This window comes from Argopecten irradians, chromosome 15 (assembly GCF_041381155.1).
Source record: "Argopecten irradians isolate NY chromosome 15, Ai_NY, whole genome shotgun sequence".
NCBI classification, from domain to species: domain Eukaryota; kingdom Metazoa; phylum Mollusca; class Bivalvia; order Pectinida; family Pectinidae; genus Argopecten; species Argopecten irradians.
The window spans coordinates 15442499-15459583 of record NC_091148.1 but is presented as its reverse complement, the minus strand read 5'-3'; the positions used below and the strand labels follow the sequence as shown (position 1 = coordinate 15459583).

At 38.5% G+C, this 17085-nt stretch overlaps 1 protein-coding gene across 1 annotated transcript; it reads right to left on the bottom strand.

Moving 5' to 3' along the window:
* Positions 1-3480: 3480 nt before the first annotated feature.
* Positions 3481-16805, bottom strand: LOC138308615 (peptidyl-prolyl cis-trans isomerase G-like). Its single transcript, XM_069249658.1, has 10 exons — positions 16492-16805; positions 14777-15514; positions 14011-14055; positions 12173-12340; positions 11235-11347; positions 7414-7488; positions 6900-6967; positions 6467-6692; positions 5558-5605; positions 3481-4388 (listed from the first exon to the last, which is right to left on the bottom strand). The coding sequence occupies exons 1-10, from the start codon at positions 16803-16805 to the stop codon at positions 4228-4230; spliced, it is 1956 nt and encodes a 651-aa protein (XP_069105759.1). The 3' UTR covers positions 3481-4227.
* Between the last annotated feature and the right edge of the window lie 280 nt (positions 16806-17085).

Below are 17085 nucleotides of genomic sequence, written 5' to 3'. Positions count from 1 at the left end.
ACCAATTTCATAGACGAGATCTTTATAGCAATAGGGATATATCTTTCGTGTACATTTCCATGCATTTGTAAAGTTATAATGTACGAGTTACCTCCCTTGAAGCGGTAACGAACATGGAATCAATATTAGCACGATTTACCCCATCTTCTTCTCTTTTTAGCCTTGACTTCGCTTTTACTAGATTTACAACGATGTATAATTTTCTATGAAATCAGGGAACTACAAATTAGCACATACTTCTAAAATTCTAAACCCAAAATTTTTTCTTCAGCATCATATTTTCAGAGTAAAACCAGAAACATATATATGTACATGTATGTATAATGTTTCTGGTAAAACTAAACTATTTTAATTTTTGTTTTGTTTTTGCATTATTTAAATAGCTTGCCATATTTCCCATGGTCATGCTTGGCCTTTATATGACCGGATGCTTAAAAGGTTTCGAAGAAAACCCCATTTCATTTTATTCCCGCCCGTACCTGGTAAGTTTTCATCACCAATATGTTTGGTATTTGTGTATTTTCTATTTACTGTCTCGGCTTCTGCAATTGCGGATAACTGATTGAAACTAACCATAAAAGTTGGAATAGGTGTTCATTCATTGTGTAAAGAGAAAAATATGTATTTGCCTATGTAATCCTAACGTCTCCTTAGCAGGCGTAATATTTTCAATCGAAAAACCGTTTTATTGATACGTGTCTCACCTTTACATTTGTATGTCCTTGCAAGGACGTACAGTTTATATGAATCCTTGGTCCTTGTAACAAATTTGTTCATTTTGTATGTTTTGAAAGCGTGATATATAGAAATTTTCCTTTGATTAAAAACCCCTGCTTCCCGATGTATTATATAGACTTCCCTAAAGGGGACAACCAACATATATATGTATATAACAATATAGTTACTTCATTTTAAAGTAATTCCCGCTTAAATAATCCAAGATGGCCAGAATTCACAGCGTACCATCAACACGTGTACAATACAAACCTACTTCCCTTGTTGTAAACCATGCCCTCCACAATATACAGAGCCTTGCATTGAAATACAATGTATGACCCCTACAATATACAGAACTTAACCCCCCCCCCCCCCCCGTTGTAAAGTGTGACCCCTACAATATACAGAACCCAGCCGTTTTGCGGACCCCAACAAAAATATTGAATTTATGATTTTGAAAAAAACCCACTAAGAACTCCTCATTAAAATTTGTTAGTTTCTGATATACATGTATTTAAGTTGTTTATAATTATTCTCTGATTTGTATGCCGTTTTCACATCTATGGCAAACATAATAGAACTTACGATGCAGGAAGTGAACCTGGTCATCGTCAGAAACTCACAGTTGATTGCTGCTATATATAGTTGTGTGGGTATTCCAATCAACCGTTGGTCTCCGACGATATACCAATATGAACTTGAAAGAATGTTAAGGTTGGATTTCAGATAACCAAACTTGAAAGTGCTTTATCCAGCATGCTACATGCCTAATATTTGAGTTCTTAAGGTCGTTCACAAATTTTGAAAGCACTTAACAGATTTCAGCCTATATGAACAATGTGGCCTTTATTGAAGGTCAATTTCAATTATTCGAATATATCAGATGTCGCTTTCTCAAAGGACCCCATCCCCGATACTCCAGGGGTTCCGATCACTTACGATCTCTACACCCCTGGACTATCTCATAGTAAAACTGGAGGCAACAGAACAGAACAGGTAATTCAGCCCTTTGATGTACATCAAAAGAGCCGTATAACGGTACACTGCGGTCGACTGTGTAGCTTTGATGTTAGGAATCGCTCTCTCTGTAGTCTTCAAAGGGAATCTTTGTTGGCCTGTGATTGGTCAAATGGTTTTTGCTGAGCTGCCTCCAATTTCACTATGAGATAGTCCAGGGGTGTAGAGATCGTAAGTGATCAGAAACCCCTGGAGTATCGAGGATAACAGGACCCCTAACAACAGTTATCAGTTTGCGCAAATTGATTTTTTTTTTGATAAAATGTAAAATGTATTTGTTTTACATCGTCTGCGAAGCAGGTTATTTAACCCATACAAAGAACATTCAGTTACTGCAATCACATAGGAAATCCTTTACATACATGTAAATGCATTTTTTAGCTATTATTGTAAAGGATATGTTCTTTCACATATACATTACACATACATTATCAAACAATACCTTAAATGCTCTAATGTCATACATATTTATATCATTGTATGTGAAAGACCAATTCTACATTAGACAGATTGTGTCCAGCTTCTGTATCTGGTCAGTGTCAAGAATGCAAATGATGACTATTGGTCATCTGGACCCTTCCGGTCAGATGACCTATTAAGGAAAAAAATATAAAAGCATTATATTTTTTGTATTTGTTTTTATATTCAAATATCGAAGGGATTTCAAACAATATTACAGTATGTACAAATTCTAAAATAGTTTATATTCTGACATTAAAATGCCTTCAAAATTGATGATACTACAGCACTAGACCTTGCCAGCATCTGATTGCATTGTCAATACTAGTACTGTACACAGGGAACACAGAATTCTCCATTCAGTAAAACAACTGATACCATAGTCAATCATACAAACACCCGTCTCCTATCAATAAACCACTAGATCAGTTCATTTCAATAAAACTTGTAAAAACACAGGTTTTATAAAATGGTGAAATCCCTCTTTGATTTGCGTAAACATTTTAACTGTTCATTAAACTCTCCACAGTCAAAATTAAATAAAATCACTACCAACGATTTCATTTTGTTTTCAATATAAGTTAATGAGATCTTTTCAAAAGCCCTAGTTTATTTAAATGACATGAAAACGGTGCAGGTTATATATAGTTCATCTTGTAAGATGGCAGAGTAAAATGGATGATGAATTTATTATTTATGGACAAAATAAAAGCAAGGACTGTATCAACAGGAGCACAATAAAATGTGGTTACCCATACATGTACAAATGTTGACAAGTACTTGGTTTCAATGTTGTATGGAAAAGTTGCATCATTTTAACACTTCTAAATCAAATAGTCAGAGCTATTGTACAAATGTAATGATAATAATGGACAAGGTTAGGCCGACTTCTTTCTAATATTAATCTATATATCTATTGGGAACTGCAAAAATATTCACATTAACCTGCACCATTCACTTAAAACCCAAAACTCTATTTCCTACAAAAAGATGTATGAGGGAATGTAAAAATGATATCATCTAAAAAGATGCTACTTCTGTTAATGTTCATAGTTCAGTAATACCTCTTCAGTAAACATTGAAAAAAACCCTTTATGAAACGGTGTTGACAAAATGGTTGTATGTATACAATGAGTCAGGCCATTCACATGAATAAATGAAAACATAATCTCTCTCAAGTGGAATGGATTTCTACTTCAGTCTATAGCATTGCAAAGTTTGTAATCAGGGTTATCACCCCTGACCAATTGTCTCCCCTGATTGTAACATACAAAAATGTACTTGGGATTGTTTCCCTTTAACTATTATCACAAACACATCATTCACCACTCCCTTCATTTAAACATACCGTTATTCATGATTTTAGCGTCTCAGTCACTGTATCTTTTATTAAGATATTGTTTCAAAATTAAATCTGATAAAGAATACATCTCCCTTCCTTTCTTGACATAACTCTATATGTATCTCTCTCTTATTCTTTTAAAGACATTCAAAGTACATGCAGCCATGAACATTTACACAACTAGATATAACAAAATTGATGGTATATTCTCCTCTGTTAAGCTACGAGTGTTGATACCTCTTCATAGCTTCCTAGACACAAGAATTGGAAATCTCCCAAGAATATTGGATTGTCAAATGTATTTAGTGACTTATCCTTCTCATATACGTCCTTGTTTAGACAAACTAATCTATGAGTTTTGTTTTCTTAATATCAAACAATAAAATTTAAAAATTCTTGACCATCTGTCTGATTTAGTGTTAAACAACAGAGTTATCTCACTTTATCCATTGTTAGTTTTACTGTTATATAAAACCATCTGTTAGCTTTAGTATTATAACAAGAGTTATGTCCCTTGATCATCTGTCAGCTTTAGCATTATAACAAGAGTTATCTCCCTTGACCATCCGTTATCTTTAGTGTTATAACAAGAGTTATGCCCCTTGCCCATGTCAGCTTTAGTATTATAACAAAAGTTATCTCCCTTGACCGTCTGTCAGATGTAGTATTGTAACAAGAGTTATGTCCCCTCCTCATGTTGTACTGGTTGGTTTATTGTCCTCTCTGTTATCCTCTACTGGAGCCTTCTCAGCCTTCCGTTCACTCTCGTCTTTCTCCTTGTCCTCGTAAAGGTCGTGTTTCCACACCCGGTCACCGCTATTAGAGGAAGCTGGCTTCCAGTTAGGGTTATAATCTACAACAATCAATTGTCAATTTAATTATATATCAATTAATTTTACCACATTAGTTTTGCTGTATGGTCATTTCTGAATGTTTCAGGTCAGGGGGTGGAGGGAAATTAAGAGTTCCCAGAGCAAAACATATAACCCAGCATAGGTTTTACCACATTAGTATTCTGACATGCATAGTACCGGTCATTTCTGAATTTCTGAATGTTTCAGGTCTGGGGGTGGAGGGAAATTAAGAGTTCCCAGAGCAAAACATATAACCCAGCATAGGTTTTACCACATTAGTATTCTGACATGCATGGTACCGGTCATTTCTGAATTTCTGAATGTTTCAGGTCTGAGGGTGAAGGGAAATTAAGAGTTCCCTGAGGAAAACATCTAACCTAGTACAGGAATGCTCAGTGTAAGTCTCAAAATTTTAACCGAGAGGTGAAGGACTGGAAGTTAAAGAACAGATTTTGCTATTGCGGTATACTGGTATTCCAAGTATTAAAATAGTTACTGTCTTTGTAACATCAACAGTGATTCCATTGTACAAACTAATCTCATGTAAATTAAAACCTCATTTCATTACAAAAACTCTTCGGCTCTTTTAAGTTTTTATGCTGCACAACAGGATAACAACAAAGTATCAATACGAAACACTCTTAAATTAGCTGTCTCCGAAGGGATGTCAGTTCCAACATAGAGTTGGGTAGACCTTGTGACAGGTTGTGAGAACTAGTGACTGTGTGCTGAAGGACTAGTGGTCAAATGCTGGACAACTTAAGGACCATGTTGTGACTGCGGCCCCTGATCTGAATACAGCAACTTAATGTTTATAAAGATTGTCATCAAAACTGGGACGGGACAGTTTTTCTTTGAGCTGATGGTCAAACATTCATAGTAACAAACATACCACTTTATTATGATAATAAGAAAAAATTCTTATGTTACTTCAAATCTCATGTGAAAGTCAGTTGAACCTACCTTAGCAGCCACATCTGCATAAAGACCACCTGCCCAATAAGACCACTTTCTAAGTGTTCTAATTGGACAATTTGACCTGTGTATTAAGACCACTTACACCATTTTTCTTGTTTGCCTGATTGGTCTTTATAGACAGCATTGGATATCTGATAACATAGGAGTGTGTTTATACGTAATAATACAAGAGGAGTGTGTTTATAAGTACCTGTACTGTCTTTGAGGGAGGTTGACTTTGTGTAGTGGTCGGATGATTCTATGAGGAGTAAAACAACGATATCAGTACAGATTATGTCAACGTTAACAGGGAACCATTTATTAGGCAAAAAAAATATGTCTGTTCAGGGTTACATTGGCAAATAAAATAGGGTCGGTCTGGAGGATTTTTTTTTTTAGTATCTTTCACTCTTAAACAATGGCTAGAACTGGAGTCCGAGATCGAAATCCCGACTTTAAAAAAAAAAAAATGTAGAAAAGTGGAAAAAAAAAATTAGGGTCGGGGGGTAAAAAATAAGGGTCGGTCGGGTAACCCTAAACAGACATTTTTTTGGCCATGTCATCATTTTTAATCTGCTACACAACATGCATGGAGATTTATGAAGGGACAATTTAGTTCTTGTTCCAAGTTGCATTTATCTTGTCAAATATAACAAAAGTACAATGGAATTATAGTTCAATATCACTTACTCACAAAGCTCTTATTTTCAAAATTACCTTCAAAACATTTTACATTAAAAGGGACTATGTATGAATAATAATATTGAGACATTAAAATGAGAAATGATTTTTTTTAATAGCAAATCATGATTCTACCAAGAGTAATTTGTCTCATTCAAGTTTTCACAGATCCCAACATCATATAAATTGTATAAGAGAATGATTACATATTTGAATAGGTTTTATAATCTATCTTAAAAACTGTCTAATTTTGATTTTTGTCCTCATATAAGTCGTATTGGTGTATAGATCACACTCCCCATTTTCAGGGGGAAAAGTTGTGACTTATACTCCAAAATATAAGGTATTTTTCATTTCAATCCATGCATCTGGTATGAACTAAGTTGTCCCCTTTACAATGACAGTCATGTTGGTTATATACCTATTGTTTCGTACTTACTATTATATCCTCGTCCCCTGTAGTTACTATTGTAGGGACGTCGGAATCCCCGCGGCCGGAAGTTGGGGATGAAATTTATGCCTTTGTAGTTACTGCTTTTGTACTGGGTATTACTGTTGCCTCGGTTGTTGTAGGAGCCTCGGGTTCTAAACCCCTGTCTGTACGGACGTCTGGTGTAACGGCCACGTCCAGAAGATCCTCGGTCCTCACCCTCACGCATGTCATGCTGTAAGAAATTATAAAGACAAGTTTAAATTCTTTTCTGTTTTTGTGTATTATTTCATTTGCAGGTAATAGAAAATCCCGAAAATAGGATTGCGACAAAATTTTCTCCATATTAGAAAAGTAAAATCACAAGAGTCAATATCATGATGATTTTATTGTTGTATTTGTATTTCGACATTTCCGAGTTAAATTTTGTGACTTTATTTACCTCATAATACATTGGATTTTTGGGGATCATCTCAGGTTTATCCTTCCACTCGTCTGAACGATACTGATCTGTGATAAAAAACCACTTCAATAAAGTAAATATCTAAAGCTGATTTACAAATTGGTCAAAATAAATTCACACATTTGAGATCATGTGGTTTATAACTGATGGGTTCATAAAGTCCTCTTAAAATATATGTATTATCAAAAGTCTGGGTTATTTTTTAAACAGATGCTGTTGCAGTAGTTAATCGGTACCAGTTAAACATTAATTAAATCACTAATTAATTACATGGTCATACAATGTAGATTTACTTTATCAATTTAACTATTTCATTGGAATTTTGAAATGCTGAAACAGATAAGAGTAAACAGTAAATCTTCTGTGCTTGAAGAGTAAATCCGATTCTATATATAGTTCTAACACTTGACAAACAAGACGTATTTAACAGCTTATATCAACAAGACGTATTTAACAGCTTATATGTCTTAATGTGACATGCTTCTCCTGTTACCTGCTCCAAACTTCCCAGGACGGTTAGAGAAATCTGGTAAAACTTCTGTTTCTGTCGTTTGCTTCTGTCTGCGATCTGATAGGGTAAACAAGAACTTTATTATTAGAAACCAAGTTTGCTTACACACATTCATATCGAGTACTGGGGTTGTTATTTACAATGTACAATTTGTATTCCAATTACGTATAGCAAAAAAGATATAGATATGTACTTTATATATTTTCAACATAACTAATGTCCTACCCAAGGATCTATAACGTCCTACTGGAGGACCTGACTAACATCCTACCTGAGTGAGGACCTGACTAACGTCCTACCTGAGGACCTGACTAACGTTCTACCTGAGGACCCGACTAAGATCCTACCTGAGGACCTGACTAACATCCTACCTGAGGACCTGACTAACATCCTACCTGAGGACCTGACTAACATTCTACCTGAGGACCAAACTAACATTCTACCTGAGGACCTGACTAACATCCTACCTGAGGACCTGACTAACGTCCTACCTGAGGATCTGACTAGCGTCCTACCTGAGGATCTGACTAGCGTCCTACCTGAGGAACTGACTAGCGTCCTACCTGAGGATCTGACTAACGTCCTACCTGAGGATCTGACTAGCGTCCTACCTGAGGATCTGACTAGCGTCCTACCTGAGGAACTGACTAACGTCCTACCTGAGGACCTGACTAACATGCTACCTGAGGACCTGACTAACATGCTACCTGAGGACCTGACTAACATGCTACCTGAGGACCTGACTAACATCCTACCTGAGGACCTGACTAATGTCCTACCTGAGGATCTGACTAGCGTCCTACCTGAGGATCTGACTAGCGTCCTACCTGAGGAACTGACTAACGTCCTGCCTGAGGACCTGACTAACATTCTACATGAGGACCTGACTAACATCCTACCTGAGGACCTGACTAACATCCTACCTGTGGACCTGACTAACGTCCTACCTGAGGACCTGACTTACATTCTACCTGAGGACCTGATTAACATCCTACCTGAGGACCTGACTAACGTCCTACCTGAGGACCTGACTAACATCCTACCTGAGGACCTGACTAACGTCCTACCTGAGGACCTGACTAATGTCCTACCTGAGGACCTGACTAACATCCTACCTGAGGACCTGATTAACATTCTACATGAGGACCTGACTAACATTCTACCTGAGGACCTGACTAACATCCTACCTGAGGACCTGACTAATGTCCTACCTGAGGACCTGATTAACATTCTACTGGAGGACCAAACTAACATTCTACATGAGGACCTGACTAACATTCTACATGAGGACCTGACTAACGTCCTACCTGAGGACCTGACTAACATCCTACCTGAGGACCTGACTAACATCCTACCTGAGGACCTGATTAACATCCTACCTGAGGACCTGACTAACATTCTACATGAGGACCTGACTAACATCCTACCTGAGGAACTGACTAACATCCTACCTGAGGACATGACTAACATCCTACCTGAGGACCTGACTAACATCCTACCTGAGGACATGACTAACATCCTACCTGAGGACCTGACTAACATCCTACCTGAGGACCTGACTAACATCCTACCTGAGGACCTGACTAACGTCCTACCTGAGGACCTGACTAACATCCTAACTGAGGACCTGACTAACATTCTACATGAGGACCTGACTAACGTCCTACCTGAGGACCTGACTAACATCCTACCTGAGGACCTGACTAACATTCTACATGAGGACCTGACTAACATCCTACCTGAGGAACTGACTAACATCCTACCTGAGGAACTGACTAACGTCCTACCTGAGGACCTGACTAACATCCTACCTGAGGACATGACTAATGTCCTACCTGAAGAACTGACTAACATCCTACCTGAGGAACTGACTAACGTCCTACCTGAGGACATGACTAACATCCTACCTGAGGACATGACTAACATCCTACCTGAGGACCTGACTAACGTTCTACCTGAGGACCTGACTAACATCCTACCTGAGGACCTGACTAACATCCTACCTGAGGACCTGACTAACATCCTACCTGAGGACCTGACTAACATTCTACCTGAGGACCTGACTAACATGCTACCTGAGGACCTGACTAACATCCTACCTGAGGACCTGACTAACATCCTACCTGAGGACCTGACTAACATCCTACCTGAGGACCTGACTAACATCCTACCTGAGGACCTGACTAACATCCTATCTGAGGACCTGACTAACATGCTACCTGAGGACCTGACTAACATCCTACCTGAGGACCTGACTAACATCCTACCTGAGGACCTGACTAACGTCCTACCTGAGGACCTGACTAACATCCTACCTGAGGACCTGACTAACATCCTACCTGAGGACCTGACTAACATCCTACCTGAGGACCTGACTAACATCCTACCTGAGGACCTGACTAACGTCCTACCTGAGGACCTGACTAACGTCCTACCTGAGGACCTGACTAACATCCTACCTGAGGACCTGACTAACGTCCTACCTGAGGACCTGACTAACATCCTACATGAGGACCTGACTAACATCCTACCTGAGGACATAACTAACATTCTACCTGAGGACCTGACTAACGTCCTACCTGAGGACCTGACTAACGTCCTACCTGAGGACCTGACTAACATCCTACCTGAGGACCTGACTAACATCCTACCTGAGGACCTGACTAACGTCCTACCTGAGGACCTGACTAACGTCCTACCTGAGGACCTGACTAACATCCTACCTGAGGACCTGACTAACGTCCTACCTGAGGACCTGACTAACGTCCTACCTGAGGACCTGACTAACATTCTACCTGAGGACCTGACTAACATCCTACCTGAGGACCTGACTAACGTCCTACCTGAGGACCTGACTAACATTCTACCTGAGGACCTGACTAACATCCTACCTGAGGACCTGACTAACGTCCTACCTGAGGACCTGACTAACATCCTACCTGAGGACCTGACTAACATCCTACCTGAGGACCTGACTAACATCCTACCTGAGGACCTGACTAGTGTCCTACCTGAGGACCTGACTAACATCCTACCTGAGGACCTGACTAACGTCCTACCTGAGGACCTGACTAACATCCTACCTGAGGACCTGACTAACATCCTACCTGAGGACCTGACTAACATCCTACCTGAGGACCTGACTAACATCCTACCTGAGGACCTGACTAACATCCTACCTGAGGACCTGACTAACATCCTACCTGAGGACCTGACTAACATCCTACCTGAGGACCTGACTAACGTTCTACCTGAGGACCTGACTAACATTCTACCTGAGGACCTGACTAACATGCTACCTGAGGACCTGATTAACATCCTACATGAGGACCTGACTAACATTCTACATGAGGACCTGACTAACATCCTACATGAGGACCTGACTAACATTCTACCTGAGGACCAAACTAACATTCTACCTGTGGACCTGACTAACATCCTACCTGAGGACCTGATTAACATTCTACCTGAGGACCTGATTAACATTCTACCTGAGGACCTGACTAACGTCCTACCTGAGGACCTGACTAACGTCCTACCTGAGGACCTGACTAACGTCCTACCTGAGGACCTGACTAATGTCCTACCTGAGGACCTGACTAACATCCTACCTGAGGACCTGACTAACATCCTACATGAGGACCTGACTAACATTCTACCTGAGGACCTGACTAACATCCTACCTGAGGACCTGACTAACATTCTACCTGAGGACCTGACTAACATCCTACATGAGGACCTGACTAACATTCTACATGAGGACCAAACTAACATGCTACCTGAGGACCTGATTAACATCCTACCTGATGACCTGCTACGATCCTGCCTCCTGTCTCCCGATCTGTCTTGGTATCTGTCCCGACTCTGGACACGGTCGTCACGGTGACTGTGTTTTCTCTTGGCCTCTATCTTTTTCCTGTAAAACAAAAATTGTTTTTAACTTTAAATTCTATTTCCAAGAAGAGTACAATTTTCCAGAATACTCTTTCTGTCAAGAAATTCCTGTGTGAATTTAAGGTGCTGTCCACAATAGAATTATTATGATTTCAAGTATTAAAATTTTAGATAAATTGAACACTCTAATAGAAATGTTTTAAACTCAGACAATTTTCTATAACTTTTTTTCTAAAATTGAAATGTCCTTTTATCAAAAACCAAATCTAAAATAATAATTACACCAAATTAATGCAGAACATCTAAGTGTAAATACTGAGCATTTAAGAGTAAAAATATCAAAAAATAGATTTTGACTGACATGTGATTACTGAAACACATACATTAATAAGTGTGTTTACATTTAAAATTAAGAAAGCGGTCTACCACTTTAAGCACTAGTCCGATGCCCACGACTAGTAATTTTATAACTGGACTAGCTAGGGCTAATTTTAATGAACTAGTCCGATTGGACTAGTGGTTTTCTACCTGATTAAAATAAGGTAAAATACTTATTTACAAGAGCAATGGTCAATTGTATCTTTCAACACATTTTGAGTGCATTCTGTTTGTGATTATATCTGTCTGAATGCATCATTTTGTGAGAATTTTGCTTTCACTAAAGCATCCAAACTGTAATTTGGGTAAAAAAATTATCATGACTGAAGTGCTGAAGCGTAACTGCTGTAAATTTAATTTGGACTTGTAATTAAATAGTCAGAGTATTAAAATTTTGGGATTAACTAGTCCAAATGACTAGCAGCGAAAAAATTAACGTCACAGACTGAGAAACTATCATAGACTTCACCTAGCATCAAACAGCTGGTCATCATCGTCGTCGTCATCATGTCGCCTCTTCTGTAAGCTGTGTCGGAGATCGTTTGGATTGCGTTGAACACGAGTGACTTTAGTAGAATCTCGGAATTTATTTTCATCTAATAAACTCTCATATCGGGGATCAGGGCGAGGGTCGAACCTGAAACACAACATTATATATAAAGATCAGGCTGAGGGTCGATTATCCTCGATACTCCTGGGGTTCCAATCAATTACGATCTCTACAGCCCTGGACTATCTCATAGTGAAATTGGAGGCAGCTCAGCCAAAAAAAATTTGACCAATCACAAGCTAGCAAAGATTTCCTTTGAAGACTACTAGAGAGAGCGACGCCTAACTTCAAAGCCATACAGTCAACCACATTGTACCGTTATACGCCTCTTTTGATGTACATCAAAGGACTAAATTACCTGTTCTATTCTGTTGCCTCCACTTTTACTGTGAGATAGTCCAGGGGTGTAGAGATTGTAAGTGATCGTAACCCCTGGAATATCGAGGAAGTGTGTTGATATGCGTAGAGACATATATACAACAAATCATGCCTCGATTTGTAACTTCTCTCTCTCATATAAGTACCAAGTAAAGAAAAGAAAGGAAAGCTGATGAACTTAACGAAGGCCATACTCAGACAGAAGTATATTTCTTTTGTAACTTCTCACAAGGTTTTTCTAACAATGCTATAACAATACATACTGTACATGTGCATAATATAAACTATATATACACTGAATATTTATTAACCAAACAAATACATAAGGCAATACTGTGAGAGTAGGATATTAGTTAGGTAATGTGTGTACAATGAATATCAGATTATTTGTAGCATAACACATTTACTGTCGACGCAATTATAGTGTGAACAGTTTCGGCTGATCACTACATCAGCCATCTGTTGCTATTGCCTGGCAGGCTGTCACTACACTCTCGATAACTTGGTCGATAACTTGGTCATGTACCTCATGATAGTTCACACTATTATTGCGTCGACAGTAACATGTCACTGAAGATCATAAGATTTATATCAATATACTGTTAACTGACTCACCGTAATTTCATGATTTCTGCCAAATGATTTATACAAGATTTCCTATCGCCCACAATTAGTGTGTTGGTTTACAGTAATGCTTGTAAATTCAATTCATCATAGTTTTATGGTACAAATATTATAAACTCATACTACATTTGTTAAAGATGCTCTACCGCTGAAAAATGTTTTTTTTTTCTCTATCAAAAACAGGAGAAGATAATTTAGCATTTTTCTTCAGTTACAAAAGTTACTTACTTTACACCATTACTACCATTGAAAAGTTTGAGCTTCTAATTTTACTTCAAGATAAAAATATTAGAAGTAATGCATTGCATCCCAAACGAATTCTGTGGCACTATGTTCTATATGGAATGAAATTCTGACATCACATGCACCAAGAGCAAAATAAATGATTTAATATGAATTTTTGTGTTAATTAGACATATATATATATTTATACGATTAAACACCAATTATTGCTCAAATGATGAATATCAAATATGCTCTGTTGGCGGTGGAGCATCTTTAAGAAGACATATATTTCTTTTATGAAATACATTCAATTCATTTCAGAACAATGGGAATATTTCACATATCACGTGATAGCTGATAACATTTATGCGGAATATTGTTTCTATTGGTGACTGGACGATTACGATTAAGAATAACGTTCCATCACCACTGGAGATACTAGTCCCGCACAAATGTTATCAGGTATCATGTGGTACATGAATTAGTGCTATTTAACATATAACTTACAAACCATTATATTCTTCACTTACTTGATCTGTGGTTCAGCATACTGAGATCTCTGATGGCTTCCCTTCCTGGACAAAACAAAGTTTTACAATGTATCATTTGTGATGTTTCTCTTAAAATGTTGTAAAAACAATAATAAATGTCATCATTGGTAAAAAATTAAAACCTCACTACCACTTACATGTATTATCTGAACTAACATTGAGCAGAGAAATTACTTCAGGTATCATGCATAGTTTTTTTAATATATTATCTGAACTTACACAGAGTAGAGAAATTACTTCAGGTATCATGCATAGTTTCTTTTAGAAGTGTAAATTACTCTGGTTCACCTCACTCAATCAAATACATTTCATCGGCACATTACATTTCTGTATTGCCTCGAGCTATGTAAAACACTGTTCTATCTTATATCTGGTGACTTGATGCATGTACTTTTTTTGCATGTCACTAGTGTAATATAACCTGAGCGATTTACATTGGCGTGAAATTCATTGTGACATCATGACTTAATGTCAGAGAGCAAAGAAGTTTGACAACGGGATTCGAGGGCGTTGTAACAAAGTGTCATCCTCCTCTGGATTTTGACTTTGAATTTAAGTGATAAAGTATCTTTAATTATAATTTGTCTTCATTTCATGGAGATTATATGAAATTCTTCTCAAAGTTTTAGCTTTTGCTTGCTAAGGCTGGCAAAAATCAAAACTTCTAATTAGACCTGTTTCATAAAATCTCATATGAAATGAACACTACTTTACTTAGTACGATCCTTCCACTAATAATACCTACCCTTGTATGATACGCCTGTCAGAACTGTACGAATCGTGACGACTTCTAGGTTTAGAGTGCATTACACTGATGGTTCTCTTCTCCTCATAAATCTCATCATCAAGTATGTCATCATGTCGAAACGCTTTAATCTCCTCTCGGTCAAAGATCGGCCGTTTCCCTTCGTCTTTCCTGTGAATATCTAAGATATCCTCCTGTCGGAAGCTTCGTCTGATGTGTCGACGGGAATCATGGACCATGTTTGGACCTCGCCGATGAATACCTATTGTAATATTATCTTCTATAATAAGAGGAAGTTCTAAATCCTCCTCAAACAGCCCAAACCGTTCATTTAACATGGTTTTCACCCCAGTCTTATGACTTGGGGGGATAGTCAAAGGACCTGTTATGGCTGTAAATTTGGCCGCAGCTGGAAACAACATGCCTGTGGGGCCAGATCCTGTATTGTACCCGGGAGATGGACTTCTGCCCCTTGGTGCCCTAGAGGAGCCCTGAAAGGATTGCTCTGGTGACCATGACCTTTGTGGTTTGGGGTCAAATCTGTCATGACTTGACCCTGTGTATACAGGCGATCTGTCTCTATTTCTATTGGATGATGGACGACTGTCCTGTCTAGATAAAGTATAACCTGGTGACCTCTGACCTGGTGACCTCTGACCGGGTGACCTCTGACCTGGAGACCTACCACGTTGTCTGCTTCCCTCTAATTGCCTAGATTGGTCCAACCTCTCTCTGTTACTGAAATATTGAAATTCTTATACATTATTATATATTACAATCCAATAATCTTAACTGCAAAATAAATATGATATTGCTTTTAACCTCTGGATTTATCGCAGGCTGATAACAATTTTTGAAGAACCACAGAAGCAAGTCAGTTATTTTTTTTCATTATTGCATACAGTTTCCCCTGAATATGTGCTGTTGCCAGAATTTTTCTTTTACATTTAATTTTGTTTGGAGTGTAATGCTTCGGTCACAACCCTTTCCGATTAGGCTTAGGATGTACTCCTAGCATGATTTTGAGCCATTTTAGCCCGGTTCCCAGGTGGACACCAAACATGGCCCACTGGTGGCCCGGGCTCTCAAGCAACAATGGGGAAGTGCCAGAAGAGTTCTAACTCAAGTTAAAATTTCTACAGTGTCCCGTAGATTTCCATAAACTGCCACATATCCTTCACACATCGTTTAAGTATCGTCCAATATCCCGTCGGGAATCGAGTGGCAATCACACCGCCCGACATTTGGCCGTGCCTGGTACAGCTATCGTTCATTATCTGTAAGATATTGGTAAGATATTCGTACGGTGTCCGGAGAAGAGGCCGGTTATCGCCCGGACATCTTATGATAATCGTCAGATTAGTTTTAGATGCTCTGTCGGTTTTCACTGCTTCGTTGTTCCCCAAAAATTTCTCTTTGGAAACAGACGCCTTGCGATTACCGAACAGCCTCCTTTTTATGTAAATGAAGTGTGACAAAATTGTTTACCGGTATTGTCCGATGTCGGGAAAATGGTCAACTTCCGATTACCCCCTATACCCGGATATCGGCCGATCAATGTGACCCAAGCATTATTCTGTATATATGCATATGACATTGTTATCTGCCCTTACGAGTATGTGAATTGTGCTCACAAAATAATGACTAAGCAATCAATACCTAACCGCAAGGGAGCTAACTCTGTAATATGCAAAGACGGAATAATCACCACCTACCTCCTCTGTTGAGATGTTTGTGGCGCCCTTGGTCGTGTTGTAGATTTATTTCTTGGAGAGGAACCTTTTCTATATGGCGATGGTGTTCTGCTTCTTTTTCTTGAAACATAAGGTTTGCTGGATGGTTTCCTTGTGGAAGGGGAGTAACTCCGGTGTTGACTCTGTTGAAATTTGGAAGCAGGAGATCTACGTCTTGAGGATCGTGGTGACCTTGATCGAGATCTCACATATCTACCTTTCTTCTGATACGGCGATCGTGACCTTGACCTGCTTCTTGAATATGACCTGAAAAGTACAACAAAATAACGAAGCATTAAATCTCAAGAAAACTACAATTACATGAGTCTATAACTGGAGTAATGCTTCTGTTTTAATATTATCACTGTCAACTTGAGTGAAGTTGTGAAGCAAATTTCTTCAATATTCCCTTTGGCCTGTAGTTTTAAATTTTGTATCATATTTAAGCAATTTTTATTTATGGACCCTAAATTGCAGTGAGCGATTTCTTTGATGTGATATACACACAATGTTCCAGGTCAATAAAATACAGCATTTTATAGACGATTATGCTAAGGGTAGTTTAAGTATAGTTTA

Bases quoted from the DNA above. Each gene is read 5' to 3' on its own strand.
- LOC138308615 (XM_069249658.1), bottom strand. From the start codon at position 16,805: ATGCTTCGTTATTTTGTTGTACTTTTCAGGTCATATTCAAGAAGCAGG. The intron at 15,515-16,491 runs GTAGGTGGTGAT...TCAATATTTCAG, and splicing joins CAAACATCTCAACAGAGGAG to TAACAGAGAGAGGTTGGACC. The intron at 5,606-6,466 runs GTAAGTACGAAA...TACTCCTCATAG, and splicing joins CAGGGGACGAGGATATAATA to AATCATCCGACCACTACACA.